A 25,933-nucleotide genomic window follows, 5' to 3' on the forward strand; every position below is an offset into this window, starting at 1 on the left:
CATAAAACAAATATATTTATTGATAGACATGAGTTATTTCTACTTGGTTTGCAAAGGTACATATCTGTGCAAACATGCTCAAAACACTACAAAGCCACTGCATCCGCTCACACAAACAGGGCAGTATACAATGATAACGGCACATGTACAGAATTTGAAAATGCAGAATCCCTCTGAGTAATCTCATATGTAGAAAAATATAAAGCCCCTACTTCCAAACTGAGAGACAGAAACATTTCACAGGTTGATCTGTGCTGTGACACTTTTACGAGCTGAATTATAGTGAGCGTGGTCAAGAATTAAACGGGCAAAATAAAGTTTGCTCCCTAGAAATGGTTGAAAACATGCTGTTGTGGAGCTTGGCATGCAAAGACATGCTCAAGCGCACAAAGGTGTGAGAAAAAATAATAAATAAACTAAGTGTTATAATTGGGAATGTGTCTCCACATAATTGTTTGTGTGACAGGACACTGCATACAGACAACCAGGGTTGTGTGTTCTGCATTCTTGTGACTGACGCATTTCAGTGTGTGTGTGTAAGTCTCACACTAAAAGTGTTGTGATCGACTGAATGGTAGGTAACATTTTGTCTCATAAAAAATGCTCTTGAACTGCAAATAAAAGAAAAATTATTTTGAAAAATGACCACGGAGAAACATCAGGCATGGTAATGGTCAGTGATAAAACAGCTATACTGCCTTCAGAGTCATTTACGTAAAGTTACGTAGTGATAAACATTTGATTTAATGGTAATTTTTATTGAGAAACTAGCATTAGCATGGGTTAGTATGGGTTAAATGCATTGAACAAATTTCATGTCACAATAAAGTGTATATTCTATTCTATATTCTATTCAAACAGCCTGTTTTTGCAGCTGTTGTTGAACCAGGTTAAAGTATAATGACATTTCTGTAAAGAAAAATCATGAAATTTACTAACCAAATTTATTCTGTGAAACTTTCCCACACCCTACAGACAGATAAAACTTATAAATAAGTATTAAATATGTAGTCATCTGTTGATAAACTTAAATGCTAGAAATGGCAGAAAAGAGTGAGCGTCCAGTAATGAAATTATATAAAAAAAATAAAAGTTGAAGTTTAATGATTGAAAAATGTGAAATAGGTTTGAAAACCTGATTGACCAAATGTACTTCATAAGTTTAAGTTGGGAAAGCTTTGACAAAGCAAACAAAGAGATGTCTGTGCAGGATTGCAGTGAATGGTATGGCGTTATTTGGACCCATCTGTCTGGTCGTTATTGTTTTTTTTTCTCCGTGACACATTCCCTGCCAAGGCAACGGGAAGTTACAGTAGATGAATGACCAAATGACGAGGAGAGGAGACTCATTACCTCCTCATTAATGCCAGATGCTGATGCAGGCGTGGGTCAGATGGGAGATACAGGACGTCACGGGGGAGCAGATGCAAACTGAAGATTGGATCAAACGTCCATCCTAAATAGATTTGCAGTGCATGTTTGGGAACTGAATGGAGTGATGCAGCCAGATGGGGTCTGTGAGCAGGAGAGCATGCAGTGCTGTCAATGACAAGGTTATGTGGGGTAAAGAGGCTTAACGCTCAAGTCCTCAAAGTTTAGGCGCCTCCTACTTCAACATGGGAGATGAAAGAATATCTAATTTTGTCATAGTAAATATTGTAATTCCAGATTTGGAATATGCACACAGTTGATAGGTTTTTTTTTGGTTGGATATACAGAAACAGAACAAAAATACTTGTGGAGAGGACATACTGTACTTCTTCCTTTGGACCTCCGGAGTCGCTGTCTAAAGCCCTTAATGGAGCCTTTAAAGCAGCGCCTCGTTCTGATGGGGTATTGAAGGGGTAAACAACATGACGGTCTTGTAAATATTAGCACAGCTAATGTCTAACACTGTGTGTGTGCGCGTGTGTTCGTGCTGATATTTTCTGAAAAGTTTAGTTTTCATGTGTTAGTGTTGCAAAAATTGATGCTTGATTTTAGCAAAGCAGAAGGTTCCCGTTTCTCTGTGTCAACAGAAGAGTGCGTTTTAAAGGAAAGCAGAACATGACACGTTTCCTCACTGCACACAGATACAAACAACATCTCAGCAAAGTTAAACAAGACATTGAATAGAGAAAGAAAGGAGCACATGTCCCCTTAACATGAGATATACTGTAATAGTACACTAAGAGAATATATGTTAACAGTCAGCAGCTCCATGGTCCCAATGTTGGGGGTTCATCAACTAAGTGCCCCTTAAAAGCCTTTCTTCTTTTAAATACATTTTCTTAACATGTTCTGAGTTGTATTCACATATGTATGAGTGAAAAAAACCTCTTCTCTTCAGGTTTCCACAAACATGAACTCTGTAAAGTGTACGATTCACAACAATTTAATATATAAATATATTTCTTTGACTGGGCAAAGCTCCATTAGTACCTGACCTTGCACAGTTGGATGAGCCTGCAGGCCTGTCAAGCTTTTGGGCAGCTGCATATGTGCAGAAATCAGTAAACAGACATGGTGCCAATTTTTTTTTTTTTTTTTTACTACAATCACTTCTTCAGAGAGGCAGTAAAAATGATAGTGCTCTATTTATACGTGTGATCATTACGAATTAGACCCAATATCACAACAAGGTCAGGTTTGTTCTTTTAAGAAAACTTATTTTGGGGAAAATAAACCTTCCATAAGCAATAATTCAAAACACAACCTAGACAGGCTTCCTTCTGTCAGCAAAATGTCTTCTTTATAATAGTTTCTAATTTGAATAATAGCATGTTCCTTAAATAATTACCAGTACAGTTTTCTTCCCATGTTTTCAGTTTAAGATATGGATGATCTCAGCTTACAGTATGGTGAATGCTTTGCAGCGTTTTAATATTTATTTAAGATTATCATTGGCAAATTTTGAAGCAAAGCAAGTGTGTTGGACTACGTGACATCCTATTGTTATAGGTGCATTTTGTTTTACACTAAACAAAACTTAGTCAACAGCATAACAAAAAGAACAATATCGTACTGCTGCTTCAGTACAACAATTGACTGATCTGATCACAACCCTATTGAACTATTTGGACTATTTGTGTATTATGGCAAGCATTCACTCTGTGATCCTCTGTCTTTAAAAAGCAACAAGCCTTAAGACCACTTTTTTCTGCTGAAAACAAATGCATTTAGATATGTAGTATTGTAGTTAATTTTAGTCAAAGTATTCCAATTTGGCATTTTTTATTGTAAGCATGTAAGAGTGACTGCCCTCTATGGGTTGAAATCCAGCTATTACAATTGAAATTTGCTATTGGCTGAGATAGAGGGTGGTGACCTTTTGGTGGCTTCTTACATCACAAACCACCACTGTTGGCCCCGCCCCTCCTATAAAAACTACAGATTGCTGCGTGGACAGATGCTGTCCACGCAGCAATCTGGAGCGAGTAGGTTGGATTGAGACAATTGGAAATAGAGAACTATAGTGACTAATGAGTTGGTAGTTAGCATAGCATAAATATGCTGTTAAAGAGTGGTTGGGCGTGTTTTAAGTGCTCCAGAAGCCCCACCCATAATCAAGGCATTTTTTTTTGTATTTCCAGCTCACATGCATGTCAGTCAAAACCTCAGAGTTTAGTTTCTCTACCTGATCTAAAACACTTCCAATGTGCTATCACATGACTCTACCTAAGGCCTGATAGGAAGCCACTCAGTATGGCAGAGCTGTGATAAAGTAGTGAGACATCACAGTCGTGCAGGACAGAGTCCTCCCAGAACTGAGGTTTGACAGACTAATCAGATATGTATTTAAAATAAAGTAGAGAATCTGGAGCAGTTAGACCCCAATTTATATGAATTAAATTCATTTAATACTGTGACTAAATGCATGAAAAAAGACAGAAATGTAGGAACATTTAATAACTTGTTCATCTATTTTTTGATATGAAACGTTTATATTGTTCAACAGCCTCTTTGATGGATGATATTTTACCTAAAAATCTAAAATGTATCCATTTATTTCTGGTGTCCTTGGGTGCAATTGGAAAGCTTGACAGGCCTTCTGACGAGGCTGAGAAAGAAAAAACTTAAATCTAAACACTTGGCAATTTTTGTTACATGCTACATTGACAGTGATGTGTTAGCTGGACAGTTAGCTGTGACAGCCACTTTTGCTAAAAACACACAGAAGCATCACTGACATTAGAATAACAGCGAAAGAGTTTGGTGCTCAGCTGACCTTTTGGAAAGTGTAGCCGTGAACCTTAGCACCAAACTATGATCAAAATAAAAAAATAAAAAAAAATTGTTCAGATGACTATAATAATCAGACCTGTGAATGATTATAATTCAACCAGCAAAGAACTCCTCTAAATTCTTCATCTGCTTGACACTAACACATCATTTTCCCATTTCACTGAGTCCTCTGCAACCCTTTACTCCATCCTACTCCTGACCATTCACACGGCTGAGCTGGAGACTTGAAGCCAGCCCACCTCTGTGTAGGCCCCCGTCACGTGCCAGTACAACGCCCCCATCAGTTTGGTCCAGATCATCTGCACCTCTGTAGTGAAGAATTCTGGGAAATCCTCTGACAAGACCTCCAGTATTACTCCAGTCAGGATCTGAGAAGGAGGGTGAAAAAGAAACTTTTTTTACTTGGGTAACTAGGCGTGCAGTTGTTACTTTTTTTCATCAGAAAATGCTTTTAGGAAGATGCAAAAGACTAGCCTTGTAACCAACACTTATTTCTTTGAAACAGACCTCTGCCCTGCCACTCTGTGAGGATAACTCAGTATTACTTTGTTTCTTAGGACTGAACTATGTCTCTCTCACATACAAAAAAACTAAACAAACACACACACTGTTTGGGGAACCTGAACCAACACATTAACGGTGAGAAACTTCAGGTGTTCCACGCAAACCAGGGACAAGAAAGTTAGAGTGAAGCTGAAGGACAACCAAGACAGTGAGTTCAGAGTTCAGCATCAAACCTGCATTTTATTATTACATGAGAGAAAGAAAAACAAATCCCTTAAAAAAAAAAACCTTTGTACTTAAGCTGTCTTCATGCTTGTTTGGAAAACATTCCCAAGGACCATTGGGCAGCCACAGGGCAGCACTATAGAGTTAGGCGCACTGGTGGTATTAAGGATGGAGGCAGATGATGCCTTTCTCCTTTTTTGATTCACCTGCCTTGCCTTGTCATGAGTTTTAAACTGGCAACCCTTCACAAACTGGTCTGGACTGCCCTGAAAACAGGATAAATGGTAACGTTAGGATTGGCTTTTGACCTCCAGCTAAAAGCGTGAAAACGGTTGCAAATTTGAGTGCACATTTGGTTGCACAACAGGACTCACGTGTGATTTATGGAGACAATTCTTTATATTTAGGTCAAGAAAAAGTGGTCGATTCAGGTTCGTTTGATTATTATTTTCAAACTCAGCCAGGTTTTTTCTGTGCTGCACTGCAAATCCACACAGTCACATTTGCGTACACTACCTCAAATCGGACGTGAAATCTGTTCGTAGCTTACCTCCAGGTTAAAATTGATAAATATCGAAGCTTGCGTGAATATGGTCACATGTCCGTTCTACGCTTAGATATAAATGTACGAATGATGGATAAATTAGACCATGTGTGTTTCAGCTAATCTGTCAACAAGAACAGCATGGACGAACAAATGATCAAAGCACAAGAAAAAGAGAAAAAAAGAAGACAAAAGGGGAGGTCAGCTGTGGCCATTGATATAATGATAGGGGGAGTGTTGCTCTGAAAAAGTAGTTAAATGACAAAGTGAAAAGAAAGCTCGGGAAAAACGAAAACCCATTACAGTGTCTCAGAAAATTGGGTCAGAAAGGTGAAAAATGAATATGGAAACGATTGAACATGAAAGCAGTGGGCGGACCAGAGACTCAATAGAAATGGAAATCACAAAAGAAGACTGAGCGAAACAGACAACAGAGGAGTAGAAGGTCAGCTGATATGAAGCGACAGCAAAGAGAGAACGTTTACTTAAATGAAAGCTTATCACAACGCCGAAAATGCATTTATCTATAGTAATGCACTGATTCCTGATGTGAAGAGTTACTATAGTCTTACTTGTAAAGACTATAGTAAAAAAAGCGATGTGAGAACTGTACACGTATGTGCACAGCGGTCAAGCTACAGGTGTGTTTGATAGAAAATGTGATAGATGTGATGGAGGATTCTGGGTGTGCATAAAGCCATGTGAACACAGACAGATGATGTAGATGACGACAGACAAAGTGGTGGTGATGAAGATTATTTTGAGATGTACTTGGATCGATGCTTGACGAGTACTCATCTCAGTACTAGTTTTTGTTCTTGAAGGTATCCCTACAACCCATCAGCAAAGAAAAAAAATCATTTCAGGCCATTTTAAAACAAATTCGATACAGTATTTTAAGGACTTAAGAAACTGGACACTATTGTTTTTAAACATGTATTTTGTATTAAAGTGTATTTACAGTGGGCAGTATAAGGCTGTTCTGTTGAGTGGATGTATGTATTTGTGTTTGCTCTGTAAAGGACTGGTGCCCTGTCCTGTGTGTACCCCTGCCTGTTGAAAGCTGGAGACAGGCACCAGCGAACTCACAACTCTGAACAGGAAGTGTGTCAGAAGATAGAATAATCAATGTATTTACAGTTTAATATAGTCCCATTCTTCTTTTCCAAAACATATGAATAAGCTGTTTTATGTCCAAAAGTTAATAATGCATTAACACTGAAGCTGTCCTACTAACTATTATGTTGTGTGTGAAATTCACTCGATATTAACCCTCGGGGCATCGGGTACCAAACATGTACCTTCTGCTTATTCAGTGTTTTAAACTTAATATCGCATTCAGTTTAAAGCCTATATTGTATGAACTTTGGACAGGAGTTTTCTTTTATTTTCATGTTCATAATTACATGATCACTTTTATTGCAACGTGTATAGAACAGGAGATATAAAATGTACCGACACTCTTTGAGTTCGGGACCGATTTGGTCTCATTGACTCCCATTATAATCACATATTTTGGATATATTGTTATCTGACATGTGAAAGTGGTTTTCCCAAAAATACCTAATAAATCTAAGCCTCTACCTTCAAAGTACAGGAAAAATGGGTTTTAGGTGGGATGACCGGTTTGAAGTTCTGACGTGAGAAAAGAGTGAAAAATATTTATATATGACATTTCTATTACACTTTTATTAAGTTTTAACAGTGTATGTTTTTTCAAAAAATTAATGTTCCTATACTGACCTACTCAAGTCTGTAATAACTTCATACCACATATTTCATTTTGCACCTTGATTTTGGGGGAAAAAAATTTTATTGAGAAAAATTGTGTTTTATGACAAAAAGGGCATAAAAAAAAATTAAAATGTATAAAAATATAATGAAAAACTTTATATTTAGGTTTAGGTCTGAAGTTATTGAAAAGATCTGATGTGAAAAAAGTGGGCAAAACTATTTATATATGACATTTTGAAGACACTTTTATGAAGGGTACTGTTTTGGTATACGCTCAAATTGTGGAGGTTTTTTCAAAAAATGCTCATAGCTCTAAAAGTAATAATGCATATTTTGTGTTTTTCTCATTGAAATTGATTTTTTTTAAATGACAGAATAGGGCATAAAACATAAAAAATAAAGAAATATAATGAAAAATTTATATCTATGGTTAGGTCTGAACTGGAATTGTTGTAAAGATCTGATGAGAAAAAAGTGGGAAAAAATATTTTTATACAACATTTTTACGACACTTTTATGAAGGGTACAGTTTTGGTACCTAAGCTTGAAGAGTGCAACTGTTTTTTTAAAGGTGCCCCGAGGGGGGCTGATACAGGTCATAGCACTGTGATGGAAAAGTGAAATAGAGAGAATACAGCCAGTCCAGTCTGACATCATTTATTAAATGTAACCATAAAACCCTTAACTACCAAGATTGTCTGTCATGTATTACATATTTTTGATGCATCATTGTTACCTAACCTTACATTCAATGAATAACACCTCTGATATTACCCTGCTTATAAACAAGCCCGAAATTTGACTTTCTGAAAATCTTAAAGACTAACCACCTCAACCCTTGGAGGAAAAGCTCAGCACAGCTGTTTATCTCACAAGAGGAGATTAACAAAGTATCACTCATATGTTAAAGGCAATCGGAAATGCTGATGTTTTTCCTCCATAGTTTTATTTATGAACCAACTGCAGACGGCATTCAAACGGTTTGAAGAGGGAAGCTGTACACTTCCCACTTCAATTAGATTAAGAGAGGAAAACGCTGAAACTCAAGTTACGTAAGCGTCTATATTCAACACTGGGACCTTTTCTGCCGTCACATGTGGTGAGGAAAGAAGCTCTGATGATCACCTTATAGTTAGTCTGAAAAACACTCAGTATGCATTTTGATTTCTGAATACATGGAAGTCCTTCATTTGACTAAATCAATCTGTGTGTCTGATTCTCTGTTCCTGTGTGTGTTAGCCCTATAATAAGGATTAATGATTCGGTTTTGCATTGAGAATTGTTTAAAGGGGACATATCATGGTTTTAAATCCTTCCTTTTTACATATAAATCATACAGTTGTGGTCTATATAAAGTGGAACAGCAACGCTTGGTTCTGAATTCCTCATTATTATAGCTCCACAGGCCCCTTTTCTGATGTGCTTCTGAGAGCAACTCATTTTGGTGCGGTCTCTTTAAATGCAAATGAGACACTTCATACCCCGCCCCCTCTCCAGGTTGCAGAAGTGACACTCGGTTCAACTCCACCCTGTTCGGCCATTTTTGTAGTTTGATAGAAGAGATACGATTATGTAGCGGCACAGAAAATGTTCATTCACACGTTATTTACAAAATGTCAACAATGGAAGACTTGTCCATCCAGCCTTACATGTTCGAGCCAGAGTCTGACCCAGCGGAGCGAGATGAAAATGAAGATGATGAACCTGCAGAACCCTAACAAGTGAGCTAACACAAGCACCGAGCTAACACAAGCACCGAGCTAACGTCATGAAATGCATTTTAATACAGTCTTTTCAAAGACAAAAACGGCAAAATGAAATGACTAATGAAAACTTTAGACTTAAATTAAATCACGTAGGCCATATCATCAAGGATCTAAAACGAGCACACAGCGCTAACATATGAAGACGGTGCAACTGCTAATGCTAACAAAACAATGACAGGGACGTCTTATCACACTTTTTAGCGTTATTTACAGCTTACCGAAGTGCTCTGTTAGTCGTCTCCAAAGATAGAAGGAATTGAACCCTCAATCAGACAAAGACTTTCGGCAAATCCTTCTTTAAACTGGTGGAGGTTGCAGAACGTCATCCTTGAAGTGCTTCGCGCACACAAAAATGACCTTACCCACAGATGTGGGTACATTTCCGTGAAAAATAAAACTCAACCAGGCACTTTGAAAAGGTTCTGATGCTGGGAGACGGTGTAATGAAGCGTGTGGGTTACTACATCCAACAACCAAACATTTTGACTTATCCTCTCGTAACTTCTGCATCCTGGAGCTTGACTACAAAATAAAAGCGAGAAATAAAAATGGCGGATTGCTCGAAGTGTTGGACCTGGAGTTGATGTACTAATTTGGCAGTTCCGCTGCAAATACTGTGATGTAATAGTTCAAAAAACGTAATAGAGAATAGAAAAATCGAAACAGATTGAAAAATATGAGCAAAACAGAATATAAAGATATCAACGGAGCACCTGAAGAGACTAATTTGATTTTTTCTGTACTTCTAAGCACTCTAAATATACAACAAAATGCATTTAAGGGCTAAAAAGGTGGATTTAGCATGATATGTCCCCTTTAATAGTTACTTCTGTACCTAACTGAGTAATATAGGTACGGTTTTTGTATTTACAGTCCGCGATGCAGTCTACACTACTTTGCTATATATATATATATTAAAAAAAAGATAAATCTTCAAGTTTAAGCTTTTGACCATTCAGAATCAGAATCAGAATCAGAATCATTCTTTACAATATCTCATAATTATTTGATACTGATGCTGTGCCATTGTACAATCTCTGACTGTTATATTACCGTGTTAGAAGTGAAGAAGACTTTACTTGGTGTTACTTATTGAACAAATTCAGAGTCAGAGGAGGAATCAAATTTTTTGTCTCACCGAAGATACTGATATGTTTGTTTAAGATTAGTTATCAGAAATAATAAAACCTTACCACATTGAGCCAGACTTTGGCTTGATCAGTTAATGTTGTGAATTATAGAGAAAGTGCACCTAAAACATTAAACAGATTAAAAAGCAACACCGAAATGTGTGGTTTGGTTTTTGGCCAGGGACACTGAACATCTGAAAGTGTAATTTCCTCTGTGATATCTCTGATAATTAGAAAATTTCATGGGTACTTTGGGAATTAAATGTGTTGCTGAAGTCAATTTTGCTGCTGCGTAGACTGGAGCACTTGACAATTATCATTCAGGATTCATTAAACCACTCAGGGGTTTAATGAGGATTAGGGTCAAAAGACCCAAACTAGATAAATACACCAGACAGAAAAAACAGCAATCTGTGTTTTTAAACTCATAAAAAAAGCCAAACTGCGGAAAGTACACACTCCCTCTGAGTTACCTTAAAGTACATTGGTTCCACTTTGTGCTTGATAGCATGGGCTTTTCCCACTAGAGCCAGCACCGAAGACACCTTCTCTGGGTCATGGAGGTTTTCCACTACGGTGTTAAGGGCGTTCATAAACCGACGAGCATGATGACGAAGTTGACTGCTTCGCTCCATCTCCTCGGGATCTTCCATGTCCTGAAACTGACTGAAGTACTGTTTGGCCGACGGGAAGTTGACAAAGAACCTTTGGAAGTAGAAACAAAATCAAACTGGTTTACATCATTTTTAATGCCATTATTGTGGCGAAGGTCAGGATGTACTGACAATAAAAGAAACGTTAATCGAGCACAGGAGATCTATTCCTTATTATTTCTTCTTCACCTATTATTAATAAAGTAAGTCAAATTAAGGTTCAAATTAGGGTGGCTGATCAATAAATTGAGAAGCAGATATAATGTATCGGTCCATACAGGTGTGAATTTAGGAAATAATATATTTTTAGTGGTATGTTGGGGAAGAAAATAAGACCAATTTTATGTGAATTCTCTTGAGTAGGCTTTTGTACAGGACGTAAATATAGAATATGATTCAACAATAAAAATACGGCAGTGGTTTTTTCATCAAGTTTCAAGCTAACCTTTGAGAATCAGTTTTGACAAGAGGTGATACTGACAGGAAGCTGGAGCATCACAACTGACATCCTGAACAGGTCAAACCCTCAAGATGACAAAAGCCTTCATTTCAGGATGACAGTAATAATTCATTTGAGGGTAAACAAAGCCTTAATATGTCTCGTTTCCTCTGTCTGGAGCCCTTTGGCATAGACAAATATTGATTTTTGCAATCTCATGAATTTTAATTCAGCTTTAGCATCACATTTTCCGGTGAGACGGAAATATTGAGCATTGTTGGTTTTCTACTGCCATTCAAGAGAAATAAAGACTAACAGAACATTCCATTTATTTCATTGTGATTATTCATTTTAAGCTGTTTTTCCTAACTCAAGAAAACATCACTCTGATTACGTGTACTCATTTATTATCAGGGTCAGAGAGCTCTTCTTCTGTCTCTCCAGAGATACATATAGTCCGACATATAGGGACAATCACACACGAGATAATCATTCACTCGACAGGACATTTTTGATACTCAAATTAATATAACATACAGGTTGTGGACCTTGAAGCATAGCATGCAAGTAGTGCTAACCACTGCAACAGCAATTAGTGCTTTAGCACTTTTGTCATTAGCAAGATTGTCTTGAATTTACAGAAACACAGTCACATATACTCCAACTAACACACTGAAGTCAGTTTGGAAATTTCCAAATGACCAATTATCTTTTTTTAATATTTATTATGGGTAGCTTTAAGCACCTCATAATTTGATTCAACTATGACTATGAGGACTGCAGTTCCATTAAGAATCTATCAATGCATCTTCTAGATACAACTTGAATCGATACATCTAGATTAAGCTTGTGGAGATTAATCAATACGAATCTGTATCTAAATACAAACGTGCGCGATGCAAGTGTATCGATTCATTCAGTGTGCATCGGTACAATTTACGGGTGAAATCGAGATGCATCGGTCACTGTGTGTCCTGCATCGGTAAAATTAATGGTTGCATCGATTTTTTCATCCATCCATCATCCATCCATTTTTTGACCCTGTTTTCAAGATCGAGGGCGATTTTTACATGTTGTGTTTCATTCTATCCTGCTTTTCCGAGAAACATTGAATGCACTGTCACTGCTGCGCATTTTATTTGGCAGTGGCTATTTGTACAGTAGACGTATCGATACACCGACATTCTATCCGTACGCAGCGCCCATCATTGCCAGTTTAGGTCATGTGATAGGTCAGTCATTGGCCAGTTTAGGTCACATGACTAAGACTAAACCTAACCCTAACCCTTAAAATTGTTGCAATATAGTGTTATAACCTAACCCTTATCCTAACCCTAACCTCAAGACTCTGCGTACGTGTACTTCGGTGAACTTACCAATAGCACCAGGGGTTGTCGGTACGGCTACCGTACGAATAGACACTTTCTTGTTTTGAACACGGACTGAAGCCGGTAAGCACATTTCTGCCGCAACAAAGTTACAAAACACGGAGGTCCGCGAGAGTAGCAGTAGCAGCTATAGATGAGATTTATGAAGCACCAAAAAACAGGTGTAGAGAGACGGTAAACTTGACCAGATGCAGGTGGTCTGTAAAGTATGTCGTGCTGCTAAACCTTGCACAAACTGAGGGGTTCACTCGTATCGATACGGCCACTGCTGCTCCCCCTAACTCGAATTCATCTGAGGCAGATTGTAAACAAAGCTCCAGCAAAACTGGTGAGAAAAGTACCTCTAATTATTTTGTCCAAGGCACTACTCTGGCAGCTCCCTCTACCCGTGATAAAGACATAACTGACGCTAGATCTGTTTTCAAAAGTGTGTTTTATTTTGTTTTATTTTATTCTTTGCCTTATGGACATTAAATATGACTCAGTGTCGGTCTGTTTACAGCAGCAGTGACTGTTAAATAATAGTTTTCATCTTTCTTTGCACAAGTAGTTGTAAAAGACCTAATAGTGAAAGGTTATTATTATTATTATTATTGTAAATGTTAATGCTATGAGCCTAATACCTGCTGAACAGTTCATATTAGCATTTGTGTTGGAAGACCAGAATATGGACATTGGACTATTGAAAGTGTCACTTAAAGTCACTCATTGTGAGTGATGTTGTCTAAATGTTTACTGTTTAAGTTGTGACAATGTGATAAACAGGTTCAAAATGTGAGGAACCCATTCCTGTTCCTTATGTTGAATCTGGTTCCAAATCCCAACCCTACTGGTGAAAATGTCTGTGTTTTTGTTGTGTATTTTAAGAGGCTAAAAAGAAGATGCATAAAGTGATGCAAAGTTCTAGTAGAGATTATAAGCAAAATGTGCATTTCTTGTTAAATTTGCTGCTTATAAGGAATCCAATAAATGATCTGCCTCTAGTACCATATTGAATCGCAGCTACTTATTTACTATTTAAATATTTCAAATCAATATCAAACAGGGGCGAATCGTATCACCAGGGGATTCAATGTGTCGCAAATGTATCGTATCGCTGGTAGTGTATCGAGATGTGTATCTAATCGTTGTCAGTGAAGGAGATTCACATGCTTAATCTAGATGCATATTTTTACAGCATTTACGTGTCTCATCATTACCACTGATGAACTGCTGTTTTGAAAAAACGTAGCATTTGCATTCAGACACAGGAGACTTATTCAGCTATTTTTAATTTTAAACCAGCAGAGGATAACGTTTCAGTTAGAACAGTAATGCAAAGTGCCAAAGCAGCAGCATTCTTGCTTGTAACATATGGAATACACTAAACAAAAACTAAACAAAAAAGGCTTAAAATATCCGATAACATTCCTTCTTGAGTATTTTGTGTAACTTACCTTTTAATTAAATGATTAATGGAGATGTATCGATTACTATGTAAGAATGACATTGCATCGATTATGTCTCCCCCCACCCCCCCACACCCACCTAGATTATTAGGTAACTATGTTAATGTATGTGTCCACTCACACTTATTCATGTATAGGACAACATCGACAACATCAAGAAAGATTATGTTAAAACCGTGACTTGCAGGTGGATGGATGGTCACAGAAACTTATATCTACATCACAGGTCTGTCCCTTTGTTTCTCTTCTCTTCTTTCACTCAGTTTGAAAAGAGTGATGGACAGAAATGTGTTTGTGCAAATGAAATTGTTCCTGCTGAGGAATGTCATCAAAGATGGAAGAAGTGAGAAACAGTTTAAAATTCACAGAGAGCGACGCAGGAAGAGAGGACGCCTGCAAGACCTCCAAAAAACATTTGCACGCGCACTGTTGTAACTGTTTTAAATTGCTGCTGGCTATTAAACAAACAAGATTAAATTGTTGATTTCCACAAACCCTAAATGGGAAACCTCTCATTAGAATTCAGAGATGAAGCCATAAAAAAAACTGCTGATGCATGTGCTCAAACTCAGTCTCAGCATAAGAAAAAGTTCCTGAAACTTTCAGAAATCCCATTAAATTGATCAATCTCATGGCTCCTCCTGACAGGGTAGGTTTTAGCTGAGATGCAGCCTACTGACTTGTATCTTCTCAGGTCTGTGGAGTGTGTAATTCGCTCCTGCACCATCAGTGTGCCAGAAAGTTTTCAGCAGAAAACTTCGGAGAGCTGGAGAGCTGATGAAACCCTGCCGTCAGGTTTGATCAAAGTCTTTTAGTGTAATTGGATGCAGGTGGGCAGAAAAGTGGAGTTTAATTCCAATACCACTCAAGTGCATCCTCCGAATGACACCAACCAAGGGAGACTTTGGGCTGACATATTTAAACCTCCACAATGTTGTCTGAAGATGTAGCTAGCGACATAAACAAAAATACTTATATTATAAACTATCTTATAATGAACAGACCAAAGTTTTCTCTCGGTATTTCCACAGGTAATAATGCGCCAAAACCTTTCCATGAACTGCATCATTAATTAGACTGATGCCATTATGATAATGATTATACCTGGTGTCCTAAAAAGGATTTCTGCTGTTAATTACAAAACTGTTCTGACTATATATTTTTCTATATGCTTCACCAAACACCTGAGTATTCTAAATTAAAATACATATTCATATGAAATAGAGTGACAGCCTGTGCTGTTCTTGGATCTAATATGTTAGCTGACAGGGGAATATGTAAGATATCACCCCTTCTAATAATTTATGAATTCACCGATTGGTTGCTTACCTTCAGCGAATTAAAAATCTATTATAAACCCATTAAATATGTCCGTTTAATTTGATTTTCTATCAGCTGAGCTTTGAACACAGAGGTATAGAACATATTTTGACTGCATGATAATAATGTTATTTATGGAAAAAATCCAAACTGCAACTGACAATAGTAGTTCATGTACATCCACACTTAGTGGTATGTGACTAAATGTATACAACATATAAACATATAATATAGCCTAACTTCCCAAATAGTAACTTAGTTGTGCACTATTTCCCTAGTAGATTTGTTCAAAACATTAGGACATCGTGGATAAATGTGAAAATATCAAATTAAACACATGAAAAGCAAGGATATCAATCAGAAAAGAGGTGTCTTGCATTACAACAAAAGATCAAGACATCAGCAACTGACCTTTTAGTTCATATATTTTACAAAGCAATGCTTTCACTGATTGTCTGAAGCCATCCTTAAATAGGGAGACATATGACTAAAACCTATTGGAAGCCTTTTTGCTGCAGATATTGGAATTTTATTTTTTGTAGTATGGAAAACAGTACATATGTGGTGAAAGTACATTTTTTTAATTCTAACAAAATATTTAGCCTAATTACCAGTATGTTTCATTGCTGTTCAGACAGGATATAAAAAGAGAGGGCCGCATTACGCCTGAGTGAGAGAGGAAAAATGAAACAGAGGGAGTGAGTGTGTGCTTACATGGTGACAGAGCTAGTTGTTGGAAACAAACATTTTTGGGTTATGTCACAATGTAAGATATCCTGAAGCCCCGACATTCCTATGCATTCGCAACAGATGTGCGTCTAAGCTGCTTTTGGATGCCATTGTGCAGCCCCGGAGCTATGAGCGGCCACCAAGCGGACCCAAGAAATCCTAACCCTAACCCTAACCACCCCACCAAGACCACACTGCCCCTCGAGACGCCCCGCAGACCCTGGGCCATCCAGAGGCATTAGGTATTTGCAATGAACTTTTAATTCCTTTAGTCAGTCTATTTATCAGTAAATCTAAAGACTCCCAATGTCTCTGAAGATTTAGGTCTAGAAAGATTATACCTTGATCGAAGACTAAGAGGCATTTCTTGCTTGTGACATACGGTAATTGTAACATCTAAACATTCTTTCACATCCTCGAGATATTTGAGTGTTTAAGGAAATGAATGCCAAATGTCACTCAAAAACATATTCCAAAGTGTGCCAAATGGAGCAAAAATAATTCTACCCGATGTTTCTGGTCTTTGAGGTCGTGCCAGCACATGTAACCAGAGCTATTTTAGGTGCAGAGGTAGTAAATGCGGCTCTTAAACCACCCGGAATGTAAGCTCGGAGATAAACAAAGTCAGAGTAAATCATTTTGTGTGATTCTTGTTACGTGAGTTTGTTTTGATTTGGAGTTTGACAGTTTTCATCACAGTTGTCTACAGGCTCGCAGCCGGTCACAGCGATGAGGGCGACAGGAGGGAATAATAGAAGCTACAACAGTTTCCATGAGATAAGCTGCAGAGAAATTCTCCCAAAGCTTTGGAAACTATCGAACAATGACTGAAAAATGTTTATTTGAATGCATAGACCCAAACTCTTGAGCCCTGACCTACTTTAAACCTTTTTAGTGCTCCAAAATATTTACCCTACAATGATGTTAGAAAGTTTCTATTTGTATGCTAGAGGTTCTTCACATCATTTCCATAATAAATACTCCGGTTGCTTTAGCATATCTTGTCACTGCATGCACCACATGCTCCTTTTCTCAGTGACTGGAATCATTTCTTGTTCTGCGTTGAAAAACATGGAAGTTGAACTGCAGCATTTAAAAAAGGATGCTCTTTTTGTGTCAGTTTGTGTCAGATATACTGTAGGTTCATTCCTCCTGGAGCTTAGACATTGCTTTAAAGGGCATGAAAAGAAAACATGACAGGAGGAGAGAGTAAGACAGTCAATGGCCAATCACAATGTCACCTATCTGTAGGTTTTATTCTGGTCTCCAAAGAAAAAAAAAAATGACAAAGTTTTGGTGCATTACCACCAGTGAATCCTGGTTTGCGGTAACCAATCTAGGATTTGTTTCACCTGAAAGTTCACTTCATTTTGACATGAGTGAACCCGCATCTGAGGTGGAGAGCATTTTAAAGAAGTGATGAAACGGGTAGTATCAGAGTGCAAGTGAACTGGGCTCATTTCAGACTTTGCACTTAGAGCTAACTGACAGACAGCAGCACTGCAGTGCAACAAAAGTAGAAACACTCTATGGACAGATGTGAAGCATTGAGGAGGGGCATGCGTCTGTGGATAATTGTAGAAAGTCCCAATAATAACCAGGTTTTAATATGTTTAGTGGGCAGAAGACCTATGGTTTTACCAGCAGAGGGAACGCACCAATGTACATAGGACTCGAGCCAGGAAGTAACTGACCTGCCCCAGCTTTGCTTGTTTACTCTACTGCTTTCTGCTACTGAAAATGATATCGACATTCGATTTGAGTTACAGAACATCAAAAACAAGCAGCTCTTGGGACTGAGGTGCTTTTCCTTTCAGTTTGGAGCGGTTCCAAAAGCTCATTGTGAAAGCAAACTGAGAAAAATCCAAATTTTATCAAAATTATCAGCGATTGTCCGCGCAATAGAGTCTGACCCGAGTCTGAGACAATCCTATACAAGTAGCCTGAGTTTGGAGCATTTGAATGATAATATCAATAATTTGTTTCAAATTGTCTACATTAACGACTAATTGGACATGTTTTTGAGTTGGGGTGTGGTGGTAGACCGGTAGGCATATTTACCCACTTATAGGTAATGTGAGTCTATTTAGATATACAGGTTATTTTTTACACCATAGTTGATGAGGTGTTACAATAGCTATTTTGCCACAACACATGATTCTGAAGCTGACGAATGTGGCTGATAATGAAAAGCTCTTGTAATACTTTGTAAATACTTAATCATCATTGGATGAATATTACTTGACAGCTGTATGTGACACAGTTTAAGTCTACAGAAAAAAAACAATAAATAGTAGCCTACTTTAGTAAATGGGAAAGCGTCAGTATTTAGAAACTCATTCAGATTACTGAACATTTTACGAATAGTAATTTTTGTGCCTATTGTACATTCAAGCCTAGCCAAGCTCAACTTAAGTTTCAAAGTCAAATCTTTTACTGAGCTAGATGTAGAGTATGTTTTATGGTGTTTATTTAAAAACCCAAGGTTAATGCGTGGGCTGATTCATCTTATTTCTTGACAACCTGAAAGACTTTCCAGTTCGCACTGGTAGGTGTAGTTTAGCTAAATGTGGGTGCACAATGCCCTTAACCTTCTTTTTTAGATTGTTGGATTATGCCATGCCCATTTTCTGGCAATACTCCCTAGCACAAGGCAAAGGCTCTAAATATCCAACAAGTTTCCCTGACGGTGAGTTATGTGATTAAATAACAAGTATATGTTTGAGAAGAGTAATACTGTGTAACTATGCTGGTAATGTCAGACAACATGTTGCCCCTGTGTCTTTGAGAAAATGGCATGAAGTGCTTTAAAGAGCTCTGGACACTCATACTTGCCTGCATTTAAATCAAATCATTAAATATAAGCACCAGTATTTATGCGGCTTGTTAATTGCACTTTGATTACACTACAAGGGTAATGTAGTTATTGTGAATAATAACCACGGACATCTTTCAGCCATATCGGTACAACTTCAAGGTTGGCTCTTTCACAAGGTAATCATTCTGCTTAATCAATTGGTTTTTAATTTTACCCTATAAACATAATCAAGAAGTCTATTAGCATTCTATACAAGGACAATACCTGTGAGCCATGTTTTAGGGTGTTTAAAAATGGGTATACTGTATATATCACCATAGAATGTACATGGAAACAATGACATTTTTGTGGGCAGGATCTGTTGGGCTGGAGCCAAAGTTTCACTGATGTTACTGCTTAACTTTTGTTTTTGTTATTTAGGGCACCTCTACTGATCCGCAGACATGACATCATTTTTAAAATGTAATTTGTGTAATTGTGGCCACGAATTAGTGGTAAAGCAACCTTGTTCTCAATTATCTGAATTATCATAGCTGAATTGTTCTTTGTTTTTTTTGGTTTTTTTTTTTTACAATGTCATTTCTGGGGCTGGAGCACAACACCTCACGTATGAGTGAATGTGTTGCTATATCTGCCTATCTGTGCTGGGTGTATATAGCAACTCTACTTTCTGTATAGTTAATATATTTGTATTTTATATTTTATAGCATGCCACTGTTAGTTATTATAGTTATTATAGTTCTTATACCTTTTGATTTTATTATTTTATTACGTAGGCATTCACTGGCGGTCGGTAAAGTAAGAATTTCATTGTACAGGGAAACGTGTTTCTAACTGCACATATGACAATAAACACTTTGAATCTTGAATCTCTGGGTGCTCCTGCTTTGTGTTTTGAGCGAACTGGAATAGGCTCCAGTGTCACAAAGTTCTGATCAGTGTTTACTAATATATAATAAAAGGATCCATGTTCTACTGAGCTAAAAAGAAAAAAGTTGAATCTTTTTCTTTACAATTAAGAGACTAATTGATAACAACAAATGCAAATGAGTTGTCACTTTGGGGACTTTAAATGGGTTACTATTGGGATAATAGTCTTTTTTTCTCTGCATGTGAATAGTTTTTTTATGCCATGAAATCTGTTAGTAAATGATGATGTTTTACTTTGTTCCCAGAAAGACACTGCTTAAAATGTGGAGTTGAGAAAACAACACAAATAATTAAGTGAAATAATCAGCGTTGTTGTGAACACAGTATGAAGAAAAAAATATCTAATCAAGTGTAATTGTTCCTAAATTCTTTCAATGGCTTCAATAGACTTGTACTGCATCCATCAATGTCTCAAAGTATGAAGGGTTTGATTGGACTCACAAAGCTGCCATATGATGAGCTCTGCTGATGCCTGGGGTACTCTCACTATTTGGTGCAATTGCATTTGTACGCACTGGCGAAATCAGCTGAGGCTTTTGTTGCTTCTGTCTTTTTCAACGCAAACAGGAAGATGGGTGAATAAATGTCTGCTCACATGAACATTTCGTGTTGCATGCTTGATAAAAAAGATTCAAACTGCACCGGAGTGTAACCCGAGTCAGCCTCAGGTTACAAACTACATACTGACTGTTGACAATTATTTGTGCATCCAGCAGAGTTGACATGAAAAAAAAAACAGTGAGGGAAGTGCTGAAACAATCGAGGCATATCTGATATGGGTAACATGTTCATGTGGTTTATTTGGTGCTGGTTAATAAGTTCCTCTGTAGTTGATTAATTCTATGTAATGGTAATTTTGATGGGTGCTTGTTATTGGGTTTTGATTGGCCTTTGTTTTTAACTGGCTGTTGATTTCAATTAGTTGTATTAAAGGTCCCATGTCATGCTATTTTTCACAGAACCACAAAAACATAATATTTGAGGTTTATTTTCCCAATCTCACCTGTTTTCCAGAGTTTTAGCCTCTGAAAAGTCACTTTCTGAGCAACTCTACACGAACGGGCAGATTTGTGGCCTACTTATGCATATTCATGAGTGGGCGTGTCTATAGACGGGACACTGACTTCCTCTTCCCCGCACGGTGACGTAGGGCCAGAGGACGGCCCGCCCTCCTCCCACCCACTCTGTAACCGAGCTCATGCTGCTTTATAAACATGAGACAGAGCGTGGGGGCGGGGCGTTCGCCGGTACATACATATACTGTAGAAATTACATACATAGCACTGCACGATGGACACTGACATGCTCACTTTCATGGGTGTGTCTGTTTGCATGTCAAATACGGCAGAGAGTTTCCTGGAGGCGTGGCTTCTCCAGCTCAGTGCCGTGTCAAATTCGTCATCAAAGTGGGAACGTATCATCAAATTGGAGCGAGGTGTTTGTTCTCACCCTGCAGGAAGAATGGAGCAAATCACCCTCTAACTAACCATTGAAGGAATCAATGAAAAAAATACGTTGGGCATGTGTATGAAGTCCAAATAGCACTTTTATCATGTTTAAAGCACAGAAAAGTTGATTTAGTGTACTATGGGCCCTTCAAGTCTCTGGCAATTCTCTTTTTGACTCATCAGACCTAATTCTTCCATTTTTCTAAATCATCTGAAATGTTAAATACATTTTAATAATCAATTTTCTATCTATTTATATTAATTCACTTATTTAACCCTGTGTGTCCTCTTTTGGATATACTGATTTAAAAATCCGTCAAGCATAGACCTAATCTATTTTTTACTCACAATGTGTGAGACTGACATTTAAGTTGATTGCATGCATCCACACCCATTGCTAAATTTAATGCCCTTTAGGTGTAATAAGCTTGCTTTTCATGGGTTGCTCTGACATGATTGTTGTTTAATAGCCATTGTGACATTATAAAAAAGAAAGATGTTTCCTTTTGAGTCCAGGAGAAGAAATAAACGTCAAGGAGGACATGAGAAAATGAAAATAGCAACAGAGCGATGGTTGTACAGGGGCTTGGAGGGAGGCATACGAGTGCCAAAGCCTGTTGCTGTTGTCCAAAGATAAGAGCAAAGAAACACACAAGCACACACACACACACGCACACACACACACACACACACACACAAACAAAAACCCTCCTGCTTCACTGAGTTTCTCTTTCCAACCTTTTCCATTTCTTTATGTGATATTTGAACACTTGCAATTGGCCACATTAAAACTATTTCCTTTTTTCATACCAGAGATTTATAACAAAAAGAATGAACACACAATCCACCATATATGGTACTACTCACTGCTCAGCATCACTCACATGAATGACTTCATCAATTTTCATCATGTTTTATTTAACACTTTTTTATACCTGAATAAACTTAGACTAAGACTAAATGCAAACACAGCCAGGATCCCTCTATGGGAAGGACTTATATTTGGTGGATGTCCCCGAGTGGCAAGAGAGTATTTTTCATCCTTCTGGCCCTTCAGTTATATTTAAATCAAATAAATAAAAAAAAGCACTCACTCATATATTGTGTGGAAGCACTGGGATTCATCTTCAGTGACGTATGCTGGGGTCATTGGGTGTTTCAGTTCTTTTTGAACATCATGCACCCTTACCCATGTGACCCAGCCAGGAGCGATCAACCTCAACTAGAATCTCAGGAGCACTATGGTAAAATCACAAGTTCTTTTTGGTTTGTTTTGCCACATCTTAAAGGCCGGTCCTTGAAAATATTGTCTGACATTAAACTGGTCCCTGAGGCAAAAAAGGTTGAGAACCGCTGCATTAGACCATTGATTCTCTCTCTTAAGCCGGTGCCACCTAGTGGCTTTTTCAGCGATAGACTTTACAGCCCCCTTTTTGCCAAGACTACCCCAAAGCCCAGACATCCGCCATTGATAGGCTCGCATCTGGTAATCCAGTGCTACTTCTTGCACTCTTTTGATAACTCCTGTTATTTGATTTCTTCCAAGGCTACAGCGAGATCAACCATCAAATTTGACCATGTCTGGATGCCGCTGCCTTGTTGCAGTGATATGTTGTGACAAACACAGGTGTTAGTTGAGATCTCCTTTTAGCTGACAGTCGGATGCTGAGTTGAGGAGGCTCAGAGCTGATCTTGGTCGTGTGGTTCGTCTTTCTCCAACCTGAGCAGAGTGGGGGGTTTTTGGATTCCATTGTTTGAGGACATAACCTAAGCTCAGAAGCTCAGCCACATACCCCACCAACTCTATTTTGCCTCAGACGAGACATCGCAATTTATCTTGCCCAATTTCTACTTCCTGCCTATCTTGACCTACTACCTTGGGGTTTCTTGAGTCCCTATACTTGAGAGCTTCCCTTGTTTGTGAACTTCTTTTTCAAACCGCTGAAAGGGAGTTTATATATCTTTTTTGGTTGGTTGAACTCTCATTATGGCCCATCCCACGAGTCTAGGGCTTGGCCTTGTCTGACACTGGATTATGCCTTTGGACGTCTGCATGCCACCTCTGCTGACTTGGCAATCATATTCAGGCAGTTCAGTAATCCTCGATGAGGGTGTCCAAGGCACATCATGTTTGTGAAGGGTGATTTTGTCCAACTTATCTGGAATGGACCTGTGGGCATTTGTCAGGACCAACAACAAGGTTTCCCTTTGGCTCCCGGCTTCTAAAAGGAGCTGGGTGAGGACATGTGTTACAAGCAGCCCCTTACCCCACAAACCCCCTTTTTAGGTGGACACGTCTTCTGTGATTAGGACTAAAAATATACATTTTTTAAAATGTGTTTTATATTTCCTAACATTTCTCTCACCTCAGCAGCGGGGAAATACCATTGACAATTTGTTTCCTGTCAGATTGTGAGAATAAGTGTGTTCCTTTGTGTTTAGTAAAGGGGGGACAATGTGAGGTTCAGTACTTCACTTAATTACTGTATGATGTTAGTTTAGTGATTCCAATACAATGATATTCCACACCAAACATGTCTGTCTGATCTGTGATTATTTGCATATACTGTAAAAGATGTTGGGTCTGTCTGATAGCCTCTTGTCTGTTACCTGGGTATCGGTTCAATTCCATCCAATCCATATTCAAGCCCAAAATTCATCAGTTATTTTATATATATATATATATATATATATATATATATATATATATATATATATATATATATATATATATATATATCTAAGAGCAATAGGACAATAAGTAACTGATATCCTGTTTTGCAACCAAACATCCTGTATTAACCCATTGAACAGGTCTGCCTTGTTATTCAGATCTAAATGTGTCATTGAAAGTGATATAAAAACAAAGCTATACCCTCGGCTTATTGTTGCTACAACTGAGTTGTCTATTAACCGTCCTTATACAGCAAAGTTTGCCAATGGCGTTTTAATAGATCGTCTGAAATGGTATGTTTGAAAAAGTGTTTAGCCTTTTTTGTCATTTTTACACAAAACTATAAAAACTTTAACACAGTCTCTGAGTTATTTAAACAGTAAGTTTTGACAAAAAAAACTTAATAGCTGATTGTACTCTATATGCCTTTTTCAGTGTAACACGTTTATTATAATTTACACCAACATTGTCACAGTTTAGTAAGTGTTTGCTGAGTGGTAAAACACCACCTTATTCCGTGTTTTACTTTAAAACTGGAATATTAACATAGCGTTAATGATGATGATCATGATGCCGTTGTAGATGCAAAATTTGTCAAAATTTGTAGGGAAACGTCAACGAAACCTGAAATACCACAGTTACACAGCTAAAACAAACATTTAGCCTATCTTCATGAAAAGCCTTGACTTTTACCTCTCAAACTCACCTGATGAGCACAGACACTCCCACGTCCTCACAGTTCTTGTAGACTTGTCCCCATGTGTCTTGGATGATCTCCCTCTCACAGTCGGACAGTGGCTCAGCCCGCTCTGGACGATCCTCGTCCTCCACATCTCCTCTCAGCTCTGGAGGTGGTGAGGGAGGCGGTGGAGACTCCCTGTGAGACATCCTCCCTCTGCGCAGCAGCCCTGAGGCTCCCAGCAGGGCCCGGGGGAGGTAGGGGGTGAGGGAAGGGGGGAGGGTGACAGAGAGCTGAGACCCCACGGCGGGAGTTGGGAGGACAGTTGGCCAAGAGAAGATGAGCTCAGACAAGAAGAAAGAAAAAGAGAAGAAGGAGGAGGAGGAGAGAAGATAAGACAGGCAGCACTCACAGCCAAAGTGGGAAAAATGGGGGAAATGAAGCTGCTTCCCAGCAGGCTCTGTCAGTCCAAACTCTCCCTGGTGTCTCCTCTCTCCAACCAAAAACTTATTCTCTCATAATTTTGATCTCTCTCTCTTTCTCCTCCCCTCTGCCTCCCTCTCTCCCCTGCTGAGGGAGATGCTTGTCAGTGGTGCTGATGCTGCGCTCCCGTCACTCTCCCTCTCTCTGATGCTCAGACTGGTGGAGAAGACGAAGCACTCTGGTGCCGTGGTGTGGCTATGTAGTGAGGACCTGATGGAATGAGAGCAGGCTGGGGAGGAAAACAGACAGGGAGACAGAGGGGAGGAGGAATGTAAGATGAAAAGGATCAGGAGGAAGAAGAGGAGAGAGAGGGAAAGCTTCACTGGTCTCTGGCAGCAAATCCCTGCTTAAGCACTATTGACACAGCCAATAGTTGTTTTTTTCCTAATCCATTTATTATATTGCGTAATTGTGACCATCAACAGGGAATAAGTTAAACTTTAGTATTAGGAAAGATGTAAATAAGAGAAGGTGATGTTATACCTTGAGAGGGGGAATTATGAGACGTAAATAGTTTAGGATGGAAAAGACAAAAGGAAAGAGAGAAATATCTCTTTGGTTGAACTGTGTGTTGTGCTACTATTGTGCTGTAGAGTGGAATCTGTGATATTTTGTGTGTGGAAGGAATATTTATGGAAAACCCAATGCTCAGATCCTATAAAGACAAGAGTAAACATAGGGACTAGATGTGTGCCTCCAAGTGTGACAGAGCAATTTGTCAGTAAAATTGTTTCACAAACTAACTCCCCCACCCCTAGTTTAATCTGTCTATTCCCTGTATAGAAGCTGTATTAGGT

The 25,933-nt window shown here is 38.4% G+C and overlaps 1 protein-coding gene across 1 annotated transcript; it reads right to left on the reverse strand.

The window, feature by feature from the left end:
• cygb2 (cytoglobin 2) lies at positions 1-25,365 on the reverse strand. Its single transcript, XM_028458036.1, has 3 exons — positions 24,681-25,365; positions 10,601-10,832; positions 1-4,592 (listed from the first exon to the last, which is right to left on the reverse strand). Exons 1-3 carry the CDS (start codon positions 24,860-24,862, stop codon positions 4,428-4,430), a joined length of 579 nt encoding a protein of 192 aa, XP_028313837.1. The 5' UTR covers positions 24,863-25,365; the 3' UTR covers positions 1-4,427.
• Between the last annotated feature and the right edge of the window lie 568 nt (positions 25,366-25,933).

The sequence above is a fragment of the Gouania willdenowi genome, chromosome 1, assembly GCF_900634775.1.
Source record: "Gouania willdenowi chromosome 1, fGouWil2.1, whole genome shotgun sequence".
Classification (NCBI taxonomy): Eukaryota; Metazoa; Chordata; class Actinopteri; order Blenniiformes; family Gobiesocidae; genus Gouania; species Gouania willdenowi.

Bases quoted from the DNA above. Each gene is read 5' to 3' on its own strand.
- cygb2 (XM_028458036.1), bottom strand. From the start codon at position 24,862: ATGTCTCACAGGGAGTCTCCACCGCCTCCCTCACCACCTCCAGAGCTG. The intron at 10,833-24,680 runs GTGAGTTTGAGA...CTACTTCCAAAG, and splicing joins GGAGTGTCTGTGCTCATCAG to GTTCTTTGTCAACTTCCCGT. The intron at 4,593-10,600 runs GTAACTCAGAGG...CCTCCTTCTCAG, and splicing joins TGGAACCAATGTACTTTAAG to ATCCTGACTGGAGTAATACT.